This window comes from Schistocerca cancellata, chromosome 11, assembly GCF_023864275.1.
Source record: "Schistocerca cancellata isolate TAMUIC-IGC-003103 chromosome 11, iqSchCanc2.1, whole genome shotgun sequence".
NCBI lineage: Eukaryota > Metazoa > Arthropoda > Insecta > Orthoptera > Acrididae > Schistocerca > Schistocerca cancellata.
In genome coordinates, this window is record NC_064636.1 from 18,298,480 (window position 1) to 18,317,032 (window position 18,553).

At 41.1% G+C, this 18,553-nt stretch overlaps 1 protein-coding gene across 1 annotated transcript in view; it reads right to left on the bottom strand.

Annotated features, from left to right (window-relative positions):
• Positions 1–18,553, bottom strand: part of LOC126108833 (uncharacterized) — a 255,944-nt gene that overhangs the window by 196,619 nt on the left and 40,772 nt on the right. The window contains exons 7-8 of the mRNA XM_049914197.1: positions 9,539–9,672; positions 1,308–1,391 (exon numbers count right to left, since the gene is read on the bottom strand). Coding sequence (XP_049770154.1) covers positions 1,308–1,391; positions 9,539–9,672 — 218 coding nt within the window. The remainder of the gene's footprint in view (positions 1–1,307; positions 1,392–9,538; positions 9,673–18,553) is intronic.

Consider the following 18,553-nt stretch of genomic DNA (forward strand, 5'->3'; position numbering starts at 1 on the left):
ATTTTGCAGCACGACAACGCTTGACTCCACGTTGCAAAAGAGGTCAAAACATACTTGGAAACATTAAAATGGGAAGTCCTACCCCACCCGCCATATTCTCCAGACATTGCTCCCTCTGACCATCACCTGTTTAGATCAATGGCGCATGGCCTGGCTGACCAACAGTTCCGATGTCACGAAGACGACACACATCGGATCGATTCGTGGATTGCTTCGAAAGGTGAACAATTTTTTCGATGCGGGATTCGTACACTGGCCAAAAGATGGGAGAAAGTAGTGGCCAGCAATGGAAAATACTTTGAATGATACATGTGCAACCAATTGTTTCATTGAAGCCTCAAATGTTTGGGAAAAATCGGTGTAAGCGAAGTTTTACACCTTGTAATTACAGCAAGGGGAAAAAAATTTGACTTGGCTGTTGTGAAAGTCTTAGCTGACACAAATCGTTCAAAATTCAGAACTGTATAAAGTATGACAATGAAAATTTCCAACAGCTAGAAAACTAATGCAACCCCAGTTTGTAACTTCTAGGAAGCAGATTTAAAAAGCAATTTTCCCTATTTAAAAAAACATAGTTACATGAAAAACAGGTACAAAAAAGTTTGCACAATTTTTCGACATACTCTCCAAAAGAACTGAGACACCTGTCATACCATGGGTTCAACTTCTGCATTCCTGTGTGGTAGAACTCTGCCGTCTGTGAATGGAGCCGGGATGTGACAGTACTGTGCAATAATATCCTAGTTCTCACTTGACTGCTCAATGATACAGTGCAATAATACTGCACAATAATACCGTTGTTCAGAATTTTGGATCATAAAGACACTGCTGCTGAGATAACTGTCCTTTGTTGCAAGCAGAAAGAAAAGTGGACAAAAAAATCAGCTGATTGGGCATCAAAGATAACTCACAAAATCTTGTTGTAACAAGTGATGTTGGAAAATAAATAATTAAACAAAACTTTTTGTGTGCTTATTGCCCAATGTCATACTTTAACCTGTGTTGTTGGTTTTAAGTATGAAAGTAATCTACCAATAACAAATATTGAGTGAATAACCATCAGTTCACTGGGATACTGTAAGTTCTTTGAGTCACCTATGAAATCTAGTTCTCATGGCATGACACGTCTCAGAACTGAGCAATTTACTTACAGCAAAAATGGCAATTTTAGAGTATTTTTGAAACACGCTTCCCATATTATTGGAATTACTAACTTACAATATTGTAATTTATAAAACTATACACTTATATTGGAAACGAGATATATTACAATTCATTTCAATATGTACTGACGTGCAAGGACGCACCTGAGCAGATGAAACTGCCGTCACCTCCCGTGTCTCCGCAGGGTGCGTCTGACATCAAACAGGTGGGGCTCGGTTCACGCCAACCTGCAAAGTGGTTCCAAATTTAGTTGTGCCACCAGTAAAGTGTGCTTGTGAACATGCTTTATTCAGCTGTTACGAGTAACCGAAACAGACACTTGTAAGACGATTCACGCTTTACCTGTCACGACACTGGCACTCTCGAATAAGATTCGGCAATCTTGTCAATCTTATCATAAGTTACCGTGCCTTGAGTAAAATGATATGCTGGTGAAAGCATTTGGTAATCCACGTGTGGTAGAGCAAAACCTGTGAGATCTGATACTGACTGAGAGGAAGGAATTTTCTTTCAGTATTTCTAACTAATATCAAATTGTAACAAAGTTAGAAAATGTGAAATAGACACAATAAAAAGGAAATAGTAATAAGCTTAAGTACAAATCTGTCGTTAACCCATTTCTCATTTGGCACTTAATGACACACATGCCGACTCACCGGAGAGACAACTCTAACTTAATTTGCCAAGGATGGTGTGAAAGAATTTCATAACTACCACCTCTAAATTTGTTAGAAACGTTATGAAGACCACTGACAATTATAATTGGGACCAGCAGACTAATTTTCGAACCATGAATCTCTCAAATCTTAGTCCTAGCATTACACCTCTTCTTGAATTGCAATTTCTATTACTATTCTACATCAGGGAGTGTAAAACACAATGAAAGACAACTGTGAGCACTGATATGAAACTTCCTGGCAGATTAAAACCGTGTGCTGGACCGAGACTCGAAGTCAGGACCTTTGCCTTTTGCGGGCAAGTGCTCTACCATCTGAGCTACCCAAGCACAACTCACACCCCGTCCTCACAGCTTTACTTCTGCCAGTACCTCGTCTCCTACCTTCCAAACTTTACAGAAGCTCTCCTGCGAACCTTGCAGAACTCCTGAAAGAAAGGATATTGCGGAGACACGGCTTAGCCACAGCCTGGGGGATGTTTCCAGAATGAGATTTTCACTCTGCAGCGGAGTGTGCGCTGATACGAAACTTCCTGGCAGATTAAAACTGTATGACGAACCGAGACTCGAACTCGGGGACCTGCACGCGAAAGGCAAAGGTCCTGAGTTCAAGTCTCGGTCTGGTCCACAGTTTTAATCTGCCAGGAAGTTTCATATCAGCGCACACTCCGCTGCAGAGTGAAAATCTCATTCTCAAACTGTAAGTTAACAGTAACAGGAGTGCCATAAAGGAAAATCACGGTAAGCTGGTTTGAAGTGAAATTGCAATCTGATACACGAAGCTGCCAATCAGCACATGCACGACAAATGGCGGACAGGGTACGGAGCAATTTACAGCTGCGTGCTGACGATGCTGTGGTTTACGAGAAGTTGGCATTGTCGAGTGACTGAAGGAATACAAACATGACTTAGACAAAATTAGCCCACCCGCCTAGCTGCACGGTCTAACGTGCTGCTTCCCGAACGGGAAGGCGTGCCAGTCCCCGGCACAAATCCACCCGGAGGATCAGTGTCTATGTCCGATGTGCGGGCCAGCTCCTGGATGGTTTTTAAGGCGGGTTTCCATCTGCCTCGGCGAATGTGGGCCAGTTCCCCTTATTCCGCCTCAGTTACAGTATGTCGGCAATTGCTGCACAAATACTGTCTCCACATACGCATACACCATTATTACTCTACCACGCAAAAATTTGGAGTTACACTCGTCTGGTACGAGACATCCCCGGGAGGGTCCACTGGGGGTCGAAATGCACAAGAACCCTCTGTTTGGTGTGGGGTGGCGGTGGGGCCGATGGACTGCTGTAGCCTGTTGTGGGGTGTGAACCACTCAGGGCTACAGTGGAGTCAAAGCATCTCATCATTTCTAGGTTCAATACACAACAGCAAACATTTCTAATTGGTGTGACAAAATTTCCAGTTGGTGTATGAATGGCACCTAGCTCTAAATGTAAACAAAAAAAAAAAAAAAAAAATGTAATTTAGTGTGGGTGAGCACGAAAAACAACCGTAACGTTCGAATACAGCATTAGTAGGGTGCAGCCTGACACAACTACATCAGTTAAATATTTATGCATAACGTTGCAAAGTGACACGAAACGGAATGACCACATCAGGTTTGTAGTGGACACTACTGTGCAAGTTTAGGGAACCAGCATGCAAAACAATTCCACTGCTTCTGACAATATTTTGTGTAAGGACCTTGAGAATAAGATGCAATAAATTAGAGCTTGTGCAGAGGTTTTTAGATAGTTGTTGTTCTCTCACTCTGTTTGCGAGTGGAACAGGAGAGATAATGATTGACAGTGGTACAAGGTGCCCTCTGCCATGTGCTGTACAGTGGTTTGTGGAGTACTTACGTACACGTAGATGTAGACGTAGATGTTGACGTAGGATGGAGCAGTGGAACATCACTGAAATAGTAAGTTAACAGTTCGTGGAACAGTATGGCAAAAAAGCTATAATTTTTTGAAGGGTTATATTTTTAAAGAGTTACTCAAAACTTTGCGCCACTTCTGGGTTTCAATTTACAGGAAAAAGTGAAAGGAGGTTAGGGTTTAACATCCTTCCCATAATGAGATCATTAGACACTGATCAAAAACTTGTATTGGGCTACACTGCGGTAGGATATTAGTTGCGGCTTCTTTACAATGCTGGGCTAGGAATAGGTACACCTGCTGGAGATCTGTTTGTAGCTGGGGATTACATTCAATAAAACTGTGCCATCTCTTATACAGTGTCTCACTTCAGCAATCTGCTGATATGCCAGTGTGATAAAACTGCAGAATCTCAATGAGGTACACACCAATTAGGGTAAATGACCTGTATCACCAAGGGGAACAAAACCAAGACCATATGACGACTTGGAGACCCTACTGTAGAGAAAGCTGACGCACTGAACCGAATGTGTTTTGCAGCAGTTGGAGATGTTCAAAGTCACATGACAATGAAAACAGACTTCCAACTGAATCAGAAATGAATAAATAAATACATAAACTGTAAATGACAAATAGCAAAATAAAGGTGGTGGCATTTGGTAGACAAAATAAAAGTAGCTCTAAAACTGATCTTTAAAAAAATATATGTAGTACGTTAGATACAAAATGAAGATGAAACCAAATCTGAGGGGAAAATGGGCAAAGAAAAATAAATAAAATTCTGCAAAACACTTTCACTCAGTTGTAATGTAGGGAAGTGAAACTTAGGCAAAAATAAATAAATAAATAAATAAAATAAAATAATGTTACACTAAGGAACCAGAAATGAAGTTTCTCAGATATGTGGCTGGAAATGTGAGCTGATATCAAAAGCAAAATACAAAAATAAGAGCAAAATTGGAAATGTGAGCTGATATCAAAAGCAAAATACAAAAATAAGAGCAAAATTAGGACTAATGCCTCTTAAATGAAGAGGTACAAGAAGACAGATGAAAATAGAAACACTGTTTCATCACGAGGATGGACTACCTAAATTCTATGCAAATTACTAGTCACCAGGACAAAGAAACACAAGAAAATGCAAAACAATATGGATGAAATTAGAATATTTTTATATACCGCATGTAGGCATAACAGGTGGAGGATGAGGAAACTGCCCTCACCATTTCCTACAGCATTAAATATTGAGACCATTGTGCAATGAAATTAATAACCTGGGTGTTTCTACGTGTCAGGTATGTGATACTACAGTTAACCCTTTTAGTGCCAAATACGATCTGATCGTGATCCAGATTTTCGGCGAAAAATGCCAGTAACGATCTGATCGTGATGCCCTTCTCATTCATTTTTTCCGCGCTTGAAGGCAAAGTTGTTAGTATTTCCTAGCCAAGAAGCAGAAGGAAGGTCGAAGGCACAGCATATCGATCTTCTTTTCGATTGTCAGTACGATATTTCGAGTAAAATAAACTTCTCTGGTGGTGTTTGTTTACCGACTATTTCGCGGCAGCATGGCGTCGTCGAGTAAGAAGTTGCGGTTCGATACAAGTGATTTAGACAATAATATGATAAGTAGTGGAAGTGAAGATGAATTTGCAGGATTTGCAGAAAGTGAATCGGATTATGAGATGTCGGGTGGAGAAGAGGACTCGTCGTTTTCTTCTTCAAGTGACGATTGTGCGTCAGCAAATGACGACGACGGCGACAACCAAACGCAACTAAATTGCAGTGCAAATACTTTTGTTGAAGTAATGGATGAGGCATCAGATAATCCACCTCCTCCAAGTTTTGTGTATGCAGAAGTACCAGGCCCTAAACATATACCAACAAACGCCACACCAATTGATTTTTTCAATTTGTTCTTCTCACTGCAGCTTTTTACGATTATGGTGGCAGAGACTAACAGATACGCTCGCCAGGTGATTCAGTCTACGCATTTATCGCCAAATTCGAGAATCAAACAGTGGCAACCAACAACTGTAGCAGAAATGAGGGCTTTTATAGCAGTAATTTTGAATATGGGACTGATAAAAAAACCGACGATTTTTAGTTATTGGTCAACTGATGCAAACCTGTTGACACCGTGGTTTTCACAAATGTTTTCACGCAACAGGTTTCAGTTGTTGCTGCGGTTTTTCCATTTTGTAGACAATTCGAAACTTCACCCTCCTGGTCACCCATTATATGATCCAACAGCTAAGTTTCAAGTGTTGGTGGATATTGCCAACAATGCTTTCCGTCGCTACTACACTCCACACCAGCAACTGAGTGTCGATGAAAGCCTTGTTGGGACAAAGGCGCACTCACAGCTAATCCAGTACCTTCCCAATAAACATCATCACAGATGGGGAGTCAAATTTTGGATGCTGTGTGATTCAGTCGTAAATTACTGCCTGGGGTTTTATGCATACCGTGGTGCAAAAAGTGATGATGACAAAAATGAAATAAAAGAGAATGGCCTGGGATATGTAGTTGTCATGAAACTACTAGCTCTTGGGAGCTACATGCAAAAAGGTTACCATGTGTTTTGCGATAACTTTTTTACATCTATTCCTCTAGCAGAAAAGCTGTATTCAGTTGGCACTTATCTAACAGGAACAATTAGAAGAAACAGAAAATTCCTGCCACGTGGTCTTCTGTCAAATTATGCTGTAGGTCAGCTAAAGTTTTTCAAGAAATCTGTTATACTTCTCTGTGGCTTCAGACAGAAGAAATCACAGAGAAATCCAGTCCACCTTGTGAGTACATCATCCTCTGCTACATCATCAGAAAAGACAATTCGCAATAGACAGTCGGTCAAGAAACCGGATGTTATTTTTGATTATAATAAGTATATGGGTGGCATTGACTCATCTGATATGATGGCATACTGCTATTTAGATGAGAGGAGGACTGTCAAGATGTGGAAGAAGGTAGTGTTCAGCATAATTGCCAGGATGTTGCTGAATGCATATGTTTTGTATAAGGAAAGCCTAAACCCCAGCGACAAACCACTGACACGGCTAAAGTTTAACAGCATAATCATTTGCAAACTTTCTAAACAGTGGTTTCAGGCAAGGACTGCAACCACAAGTGCAATAGATATAAATATGCCTGCTCCAACAGTGTATGGTGTAGAGACTCTTCCAGGGAGAAAGGAACGCTACTGTAGTGTTTGTTCTACGAAGGATAAGAAGCGGCGTTCACGAACAGTGTGTGTGTGTTGCAAGAAAGGACTGCATCCTTCATGTGTTGGTCAGCATGTGTGCAAGTAGTTGTCATAACTGCAACCTCACATTTGTCAGTGATTTATGACTGAAGAACTGAGAACACGTTCAGAGCAAAACAATTTTTTTTGTAATGTTATGTTCTTTTCGATTTTTTCCTTAGTGAAATAAAAAAATTTTGTATTCCTTTACGGTGTTTTTGTTAAGGAAACTACAGAGATTCTATATATACCTGAAATTTTTGAGTATATCGTCATTTGATGGGTCTCAGAGTAAACTGAAATCAAAGTTTTAATTTTTTTCGATAAACCCCATCATGAAAATAATTTTTTTCTCTGAAAATATGTTCTTTGACAATGTGTCTTGCACATATTACTGTAGGCAGCAGCATTCCCTAAAAATTAAAAAAAAATTACATTCCTTTATGCATTAGTTAAGATTTTATTGCAAGTATGGCAGAGGTCTGCATTTTACTGTAAAATCACATGGCACTTTTAACATGATCTTTTGAGAAAACGTCTGGCACTAAAAGGGTTAAGCAGTCTCTAAAACCGAATATAGTTATTGCAATTCTGAAGAAAGAAAGAACACACAGATCGATCTAGCATTGCATAGATAATAAACTCTCTCATGAGCACTTTACTGAAGAATACAATTGAAGGAAGAATGGAAAGGACTTGGACAAGAGCAATTTTGCTAACAGGAGAAGTAGGGACACACTTCAAGTAATTTTAACATGGCAATTAACAACAGAAGGCAAATTTTGAACATAAAAGGTCTGAACATTTCATTTATAGACTCGGAAACGTATTTGATAATATGGAATGGAATAAAATATTTTCCATTGGAGGAGGGAAGAGGCAATGAGGGAAGTAAAAGGTTATCTCAATTTGGGTGTTGTTTGTTACAGACACAAAATAAATTCAATACTATAATGGTTACAATATGCACATGAACAAAAACAGAACTAAGTTAACAGTGGGGTGAATGTTGAACTTTGACAGGAGAATCTTGAAGAGGTGGACAATTTTGGAACCACGGTAATCGAATTAATAAACTAGCAGGAAAGACACTGTAGCAAGGCTTGCACAACAAATAGCACCTTTCTATAAAAAGTAACACCTGCTAACATCCAAAAATATATCAAGACAAAAATGCATTTCCTGAAGAGCTAAATAATGGTGTCCTACCTGACGTTCAACCAAAATGTTGTTTTCATTTTACACACACTATTTCAATGACTGGGAGTTGTGTTATGTGTATTCACCGCCGGTACTCTATGACTGGGAGTTGTGTTATGTGTATTCACCGCCGGTACTCTAACCACTGTTCAGCTACTGTCGATCCCACACTGCTACTTATAGCCGGTCGTGAGTTCGACTTCCGATGTCTACTGTGTCCTTTGATGTTCTTTTGTTTTCACAATCTTGCACTGGTAGTCCACAAAACAGGAACCTTCTCTCAGCTTTTCCCAGCTCTGCTGGATACGAAAGCTGACAAGATCTCAACAGAGCTTTCAATTTTGACAAATCTCAGTGTCTAGCACCGAATTTATTACTATCTCGCGAGGCAGCATGTCAACTGGTGCAAATAAATTGAGAGAATATGCTTTACACAGAAATCAGAGTGGGCTCGGAAGAAAGTAACAAAGAGCACAGAAGGTGTCAGCAGTCAAACTAGGTCACAAACATCGGGACGACGATAAGAATAGTACTCTACCTGTTTCGAGTCCAGGCAACGAGCACACACAAATGACAATATGCAGTCGCCGAAGATGAGACCTCGGTGCAACGTCAATATGTTGTGTGTAAAACGCAAATGAAAAACTGGCAGAATATGCAGAAGCACACCATTAATCGACCACATCAAGAAAACCTGAGACGTCACTTTCGGAAAGCTAGGAACGGAGAACAACAGCATTCAGTCGTGAACCGTGGACAGCGGGAAGCACAGAAATGAAAATATTATATTCCTCTCAAATTCAATGCTACAAGAGACTGTTCGCCAGGTGGGATTACAAAGTAAGGAATGAAAACACTTGCAGAGAGTAAACAAGAAAATGTGTGTATACAGAATACAGCAAATAGGAGAGAATTACAGAGTACGTATTCGGACAGGAGCCATTGCCAGAAACTGTGGCCGAAAAGAGGACAGAGGGAAGGAATAGAAAGTGCACATCACGAGTTATATGCCGAAACTAAGAAGATAACAGAGAACGGCGAAAGGAAAAGACAGTCGTATCGAACAGACCTTCAGGGTTGACGACAGGAGCAAAAAACGAAAACTGAGACAAACCACAAGAGGAGGAGGATATTGGTGTTTAACATCCCATCGACAACAAGGTCATTAGAGATGGAGCACATGCTCGGATTAGGGAAGGACGGGGAAGGAAGTCGGCCGTGCCCTTTCAATGGAACCGTCCCGGCACTTGCCTGGAGCGATTTAGGGAAATCACGGAAAACCTAAATCGGGACGGCCGGACGCGGGATTGAACTGTCGAATGCTATTCCAGTGTGCTGACCACTGCGCCACCTCGCTCGGTAAACCACAAGAGACGCACTCACTGTGGTCGGAGTCTTCACCGGCAGACGCGTCGCCTGGGTCCTTCTCGGGCTTCACGCGCTTCGGCTTGGTGGAGATCATCTCGTCCTTGTGCACCTGTATCATGTGCGCCTGGTGATTGAGCTGCTGGTCGAACCTTTAAGACACATGCAGTGAACTCTGTTACTTCTTATTTATTTATTCCATTTGCACACAGCTGACAAATTTATCATTCCTGCGAAACATAAGAAATAGTGTCAGTACAAAAATTTCAGTTCAGAATACATGGAACGTAAAACAACCGGCACCATTTAATTACTACTTAACATATTTATTAGACTACAGTTCCTATGCTACTGCTTCGAATTGATTTATAACATGTATAACATCATACCAATCAGACAAACAACTTAAAATTCTATCGAAGAATGTGAAATTTTTTCTTATACAGTCTCAGCTTACTGCCGTAATGATGCACAGCAAGTGCCTTAATTTTTTTTAAAAATTACAATATGCTTCCAATTATCTGTGTGGGGATCGTCCAGTTCGCAGAAAAAAATGGAAAACCTAAAGTATTATGTTACCAGCTCAAAAATGCTCCTGTCAGGGCACAATAAAGCCAAATATTTTCCTCTTTAAAAGATTCTGAAGGAAAGTGGGGGACCAGCTGTCTTAATCTACATTCCGCCTTCCTCCCAAAACATTTTGGCATGCAAAAATATTCATACTCTTTTACAATGGAACATTCTTAACTCCTTTACCCAGTTCCCTCTGTAGAGAAGCACTCATACTCAGCGTCTCCCTCTCACTGCCACTTCGTATGTCTCTCTCTCTCTTTCCCACTTTCCCACTCGCACTTTCTGCTGTCTGTCACTTCCACTGTCTCTGTCGTCCTCCCTTTCCCCCACTCTTCGTTACTACTGACTCATTCTTCTCTGCCACTTCCATTGTCCCTCTGCCACCGTCTTCATCCCAATCTTTTTCTCTCTCGTGCCCAGACCTTTCTTTCTCACTCACAGTCTGCCATCTTTCTCTTCAACTACCATTATTTCTCTCCGTGTGTCCTCGGGGTAGTTTGCTCGTAGTGTTGACCCCTAGACCGGAAACTTGTAACATTAGGGGAGGGGGGGAAAAAAAGGGCAAATTTTTTTCGTGTTACAGTTTGCCAGTCTGGGGGTCCAGACCTCTCCGAGCCTATGTATTGTCTCCACCATCTTCTCTCATTTCCACTGTCTCCTCTCTCCTTTGTTCCCACTACGTCTATCTTTATCCAGCTCCCTTTCTCTTTCACTGCCATTTTCTCTCCCCATTATCACTGTTTCCTCTCTCTTTCTCTCTCGCTGGCACTGTCTTGCCTCTCTTCCACCATCACTGGCTTACTGCTACTCACATGCCAGAATTTTTCTTGGAGAAGACAGAATGAGGCTCGAGTCAGCTGACTCTCCACTTTTCTGTCAGAGTCTCTTAAAAAGGAGCATATTTGCCTGTCACAGCATTTTTCAACTGATTCCCTTATTGTCCCTGTTGCAGCATGGTGTGCTACTGTTATGAAAAGAATTCTGTAGGTCAATAAGTTTTGACAGTTTATTTGTATAATTCAACACACATAAAAACAACAAATAAGTATGCACAATATGAATTGAATACAAAATTATCTTCAAGTGCACTTTCCATTACTCAATAAAAATACGCAACATTTTTGCACTGCCTCTACAGTGCAGCAAAAAATACAATATACGATTTGCAAGTAGAATCGAAGAAGCTCCTATGACAAAACTATTTTCTGTCGGCTGCTTATGCCACTAGATGGTACCGTCAAATAATTTCCATGTCGAGACAAATCATATAGGTATGAAGTGCCCATTATACAGAGATAGCGTGTCAAATTTTAGTGGTGAAAATAATGGCAACAAAAAACGTAGACCTCAGAACCCTTGCGAGGACCAGGAACCTTTGCCACACGTTCACAAACGTTCACTAAGTCTGTTAAAACTACATTTATGCCTCAGACCAGATTTACGTACATATTTTACATGTTTAAGTAACTTTGACACTCTTTATCTCCGTAATTGATAATGCTACTGAAGAAAGTGTTCTAAAAAGTCATCACCTTAAAAACACACAGTAAAAATTTTGACAAGTTACCAAGCACAGAAATTGCAGAAGTGGTCATCACCAAAACCGGTACTTTTCGTAACTGTAAACAACGGTTTTTCAGTGATTTTTCAGCAAACACCAATGAACAAATGGTGCTTTTATAATCCACCTAAGGTCCACCCTAGACCACACCTAATGCAAAAGAACCTTCGATTTGCTCACTTTGTCTGGGCCGGAGGAAGTGTGTGATGTTTAAATTTTGACTCTGTACTGCAATATAGCTACAGTACTCTGTAGTGTAATGTGGTGTTTTTAGGAAGACCCTGTTCCACTATGAGCTTTAAGGACAACTAAAGATGATTTTGACATTTAATAACTTATTAAGTAGTATGTAAGTGGGAAGCTTTCAGTTTGTGTGTTCCGATCTGTGGTTCATCCAGATGCCGTTGTAACATTACGAGTCAAGATAGCTGTAAAGGAACTTGAATAGCGTAAAGTTATCGTTAAAAACGCACGCCGCGCGGTTTGTTACGATTTGGTCGGTCATAATAATAACATGCTTTTGAATACAATTAAAATATAACAACGATACCTGTTTAGTGTTATTGGGAATAATATGTAGTAAAGTAATGAGTAAGGTAGCCGATCCTATAAGAAGAGGTAAAATTGGGCATATTAAGGTGTTTTGCTTTATAACGACTAAGCCGATGATACGGCGTCTTTTTTTTCCATTTACTCTTAGGGGGGGGAAGTGAAAAATATAGGGGCAAATTTTAAATAGCTACAGTGTATAATCAGACTAACAAATGAACATTCACTTACGCGAAATAGCGGATAGCGAAGTGTGGTCATTAAAACTGTGTACACCTACAGGGCGGTCAATTCCGGTATAAGTCTATTCGCATCTCACGCGGGACGCGGTATTGAGACCTTTTTTTTTTTTTTTAAATTATATCGCGGAGAGTGTGCTTCAATTTATAAAAAGGAGAAAAGATTTATCATTATCATTGACTGTTGGTGTTAAGCAACCAAAACTGTTCATCAAAGGGTTTCGGTGAATGAGTGGTGAATGCGAAATGAAACTGTGAACGAAGTTATGTTAAATAAAGCAGAAGAGACAAGACAGTTTGGTCATATCTGTTATTATTCCATAAACTGTAACATTTCTTCTCGTTGTACGAAGCCTTTATAGACGATCGTTATGACAATTTGCTTTGAAGGGATCTCGTTACGAGTTAAGTTTTGGGGACCTGGTCAAGAGGGGATAGTTCGTAGATCCTAACTACCGCAGCTATTCTGGAATCAGGTGCTACCGTGACCGTTGTGTGTTGTCAGTGGCTTAAGGTCATCATATCTCATGCTCTAAGATCGACGCGCCTTTCCTCTTGGTATAACGGAGTCTCACGGTAACAACGACAACGCCGACGACAAAGGAAGATACGGTACACCGTACAAGCAGTAAAAGCAAAGGTCCGCGGCAAGCTGTGACGTGAGGTAGGAGAGTAGATTGCTGTTGGGACCCATTTATGCTTTGGGGCAAAGACATGGCAGTGTCCTGGAGTACGAGTAAGAGGGCCACTGAAAATATCAATGGGAGCCCCAAACAAATGTCGGACCCAATCAGACACAATTAATTTTGGTGTACGACCTGAGAGTCAGACAACGTATATGTTAGGCCGAAGATGATTTGTAAAGCTCTGTGTGTGCTACTAGATTTGCTGTCTGTCTATTGCCGAGTTGAAGGGGTCAAATACAGAAGAGTTTTTACGGAGGAGTCGAATTCATTTAGTAGTTCATTACAGTTAATACTTTCTTACAGCACTACCCTACCAGAGAAACAAAGTCCACAAGAAGTAGTAGTTCATACACGCCTATGGCAGGTAATAGCTGACCCACAAGGATGATCGAGAAAGGCAATCGTTTATTTGAAAAATTTATGACCGGTAATGTTCATCGAGAGAGTGACAGGTCCAAGGTGACTGAAATATCACACATACCTCTGTAAGTTGCATTACATCACAATGCCCATTTTTTCGACAGGTATACAAATGGGCACTAGGCCGAGGGCTATCCGAAACACTTCGCGCCTTATCTCTGCGATCAGCAGAACACAATACACAATCCGTAAAATCCCTTTTCCGTGTGTGGCTTTTTGAAATACATTGGTACTGTGCACAGATCGATAAACAGAATATTTTCATTTCGAAAACAAAATTATTTTGCGCCCCCCCCCCCCCCCCCCCTACACTCACACACACACACACACACACACACACACACACACACACACACACACACACACACACTTGCACACACATCTGCAGTCTCAGATACTGCAGACTTGTGTGCAAGTTGTGTGTGTGTGTGTGTGTGTGTGTGTGTGTGTGTGTGTCTACTGCTGACAAAGGCCTCGATGGCCGAAAGCTATAATTGTGTGAATCTTTTTGTTGTTCCTATCGCAACTCAGCATCTCCACTATATGGTGAGTAGCAACTTTCCTTCTCTGGTATTGTTATGAACTATTTCAAACTTTATCAACTTCGAAAAGATAGCAAAATCAATGTTTAAAAGTTAACGATTATCACAATACTATTAACAAAATCATCTTATAATCTACTGATAAAAGTAATTACACCTATTACACAACTACACACTAATTTATATACATAAATGTACAAAAAATATACACTCCAGCACTATGTAGGTGGTCCTCCCAGCTGCGTAATACTCTTATATAATGCACAGGTATTTACCGTAACATTACCTCCTCTCTCTAAGACACTTCCTAAAAACATTTTTTTCTTTCACCTTGTTTACACCAACTTCCACATTGAGACACACGTCATCCTCCCTCCATTTTTTTCACTGCATCAAGGATTTTGGATATGCCAGCAAATACATGTTTTAATAGGGTTTCTGTGCTACTTCAAACAACCAATCAAATACAACCTAAAATTTCCTTCTTTTCGGAGTATATTTTCTTTGACCACTCCTCGGCCTTATTTAAAACAATGTCTCTGATTTGAAATACAGTAGGTTTCAACACACTGTCATGCTGTTTCTTTCTTTCTCTTGCCCTTTTCCTCATTCAGTCCTCACTCGGAGCAAACCTTGTGGCCCGATTACATACATTCTTTTTGCCTGTCCGATATGTAGGAAGATAGACAGCCTACGAAATATTATTTATGACAGGAGCTCCACTTGACAGCTCCCATAGAACTCTCCCCTCAGCTCTCCGTGTAGGAAATGAGCCAAAATTTGACATGCCTGCACAGTTCAAGACACAAATTAGAGTTCACTGTCCAGCAGGCTTACCCAAATGGATATATAATAGTTTTACAATCTATCAACTAGAATCCACATGTTCACCCTCTTGAACAGATAGGGTTTGATAAATTTTGAAAATATGTCTAAGACAACAAAAATGTAACTACACCAGCAAAGGGCCACAAAAATATACCACCCTTAGTTTCTTAGGTCCAGTAGTTAGGACACTTTGTTTCAAAACCTCGTATCAGTGTGGAAATTGTCCGCACTTTCTGGCACTTATCGAACGGGGTTAACTCCTTTATAACTCTTCTCCACTAATTGTTAAATGTAACACTTTCTCACAGCTTGGTAGTAAAGTTGTGAGGCCCAAAATGTCCACAAACTATCATGCAGTAAGCCGATCAATTTTTTGTACACTCGTCCAGGAAGCATTCCACTATCCTTCATCCTAAAAAGGAACACACTAGTACAGTTTATAGCAGACTTTGGCCTTCGCATAATGAACAGAGTTCAAATAACGTTCAAACAAATCCAAGTTAGGATCAGCAGTTTGCTCGTGTTCTTATCTTTAACCTGTCCAAAGTACTGTGTTTTTATCTCACTTTTGTGAAGAACTCAGTCTCCAGCACACCCAATCACTCTTTGCATCCGAGACATAGCCTCCGCTATGATATTCTCTTCACCTTCTATATAACACACCTCCATTTCAAATTGTTGCAGATACAGTACCCATCTAGTGAACCTACTACTGTGTTACATAAATTGGAGATGTAAGGGAGAGAAAGGAAATAAAAGTGCAGGATCTACTGACATCAGGTGCACCGGGACTTTACGCAGAATTAGAGTGAGAATGTGTGCCAGACTGGGACTCAAACTGAGGATCTCCCGTGCGGACTGTCTCGGCACGCACCCTGCCCGACACGAACTCCCACCTAGCACCGCCTATCCACAGCACCGTACACGTCCTCCGTGTTCGCTGCTTTCAGATTCCCACTGGAGGTCGAAATTAATTGCACGTCCACACCGAAGGTGGCGGATTCACTGCCCGTCGAGGCAAATCGATCGAGTGAATGCTCGCCCGGACGGTGCGGTGCTCGATGCAACTGCGCGGTAAATGTGAGATCCGGGATTAGAATCCCAGTCTGGCAAGCATTTTCACAGAAAGCTTGGTGCCCTGTGATCTGTGAATACTATAGTTTTGTTCCTAACAAGTAGTGTTCAAATTTTTGGAAACCCCACAACACAGGAAGGGCTCCCAATTTAGACACACGAATTCCTGTCTGATGCTGGCAACGTCTGACTACCAAAAGCAGTTGTCTGATGCTCTACAACCTCTCTGGTGTCAGTATATTCTGAAACACTTCCATCCCCAGTCTGTAAACACACAAATCTGTAGCAATACAAAATGTTGTACAAAAATCTGGACGGTATAGTATGCTGCCACAGCGCAGTTCCTCCTTTGACCTTCTAAACACTTGCCCACACCACTCAGTACACACCTCTATCAATAGCTGTATTAGATGCTAATCACTGAACAACAGCTACTCATAAACTTGTGATAAAAACCAAACAAGCCCAATATTGCTTTCGGTTTGTACGTGCTGCTAATTTTTCCTACAGCCTGCAACTTCTCAGGATCTGGTGCTATCCATAGTTCACTACTGACACTTCCCAAAAGCTTCACTGCCTTCTTGAGAAATTCTGATTTTACTGATTCTGCCTTTGTCATCCCTCGTCCAAAGCAGACAGTACTTCATTCGACAAATTATAATGGTTTTTCTTGATGCAATAATTCACCAACAGCCGTACGATTTGTAGAAGTTTATTTTATTTTATGAACTTCTATGTGCTACCAATTTCGGTATTAGATAGATGCCATCTTCAGGCCCCACTCGTCACAGTCGTAAAATCGCTATATGCGGAAGGAGACGTATAACTGGATCCGTGAATCAATCGTCGTGCAACAGCTCTCGGTGGCCGGGCGACACAGACTGAGGCGATTTTACGACTGTGACAAGTGGGGCCCGAAGATGGCACCAATGTATGCCAAAACTGGTAGTACATAGAAGTTCATAAAATAAACTTCTACATATCATACGGCTGTTGGTAAATTATTGCACCAAGAAGTTCATGCCAGCCGTCGTCCCGCAATCCATAATGGATCAACGAAGATTAATTATAATGGTCTTCCCTGTTTGGGCTCAAAATCAAAATATCACCGACATGAACATCCGTCCTACTCAACATAGCCCTACCAAAAGTTTCATCCACTACTTGAATAAAATCTCATACCAGCACGTTTAAACCCAAAGGGAAACAACATTTTCCTCCATGGAGGAAAGCAGGATATTTTCCTGACTCTTCTGGCAACTTTGTGTTAGAGTGATGCTAAGTAAAGTATGGTGGCAGTAAATATTACGTGCTGTGGAACTTCCATAACATCTCCTCCATGTTGCCTGGTCTAACATTCTGTGATACCACAATTCATTCAAACTAAATTCATCCACTGATGACTATTCACACAATCCCTCTCTCTCTCTCTCTCTCTCTCTCTCTCTCTCTCTCTCTCTCTCTCTCTCTCTACACCTTTCTTCACCACAACAACTGAAGTGTTGTTATACACAGTTCGGCACCGCCCAATGGCCCCTGTCTACAATTCTTTGAATTTCTTTACATGTCACCTACTGTCTCTAAACAGATATCGAATAGGGCTACACAAAAAATGGAATAACCTGTTCACTCTAATTTGCATTCAAACACTTACCAATCCTGATCTATAACAAAATGCTGTTTTATTTCTGCACAGAACTTGTCTTCAGCCTTCTCACTGATCGTCGATTCTTGTTTATCTCTCTCTACGATCATTCCCTACTGGTCAACCAGCACCACTGTTGTTCCAAGCCATACTACATCAGTGTCTTTGCTACATCCTATTTCCAAATGGACACCTTCAAGGCAGTTTCACCCGGTTCTTATCAAATCACTGAACATATAAAACCACCTAAATATCGCCACTTAAACCACGGCAAAACATATCTTTTGCTGTAGTTAAACTTTAATTTCTCTTCCAAATTTTTACCCCCCTCCTTTCACACCATTACCTAATCCCTCCCACACAGCCTAGCCACCCAGGCAGAGCTTACCTGCAGTGATGAGAACTCCATCACCCAGTACGCCGATGGGATCACAAAAGGCCTTCACAGACAGGTACTACCTGCAGACCTAGTCCGCAAACTGATCTCCCGCGCCATATCCCCACACAGTCCCAATCCTTCCACCAACCACAGAACCAGCTACAAAGGAATTCCCACAATTTACCTTTGTTTCTGTGCCAACACTTACAACAAATAACAAAGATAAATGCGACAAGTCTCCGACTGAAACAAACACAGTGCGACGTGATTGCCGTCGCTGCGGGAACGGCTCGGCACGGCACTGTCGCACCATTCTTCCACTGCATTCGGCGAAACTACAAATGACGTGCTCATCGACCGATAACCCACCGGTGAATATGTTCGTACTGTCGTATATCACTGACAATGTACAACCGACACTGATGGAAAATAACCCACAATAGAACAGAGTACTGCTCAATTCTAGCTTAAGCTCAACGAGTAAAGTGTGTATCACAGTTGTAAACAGCGCATACTGTGAAACGAATTTAAAATGTG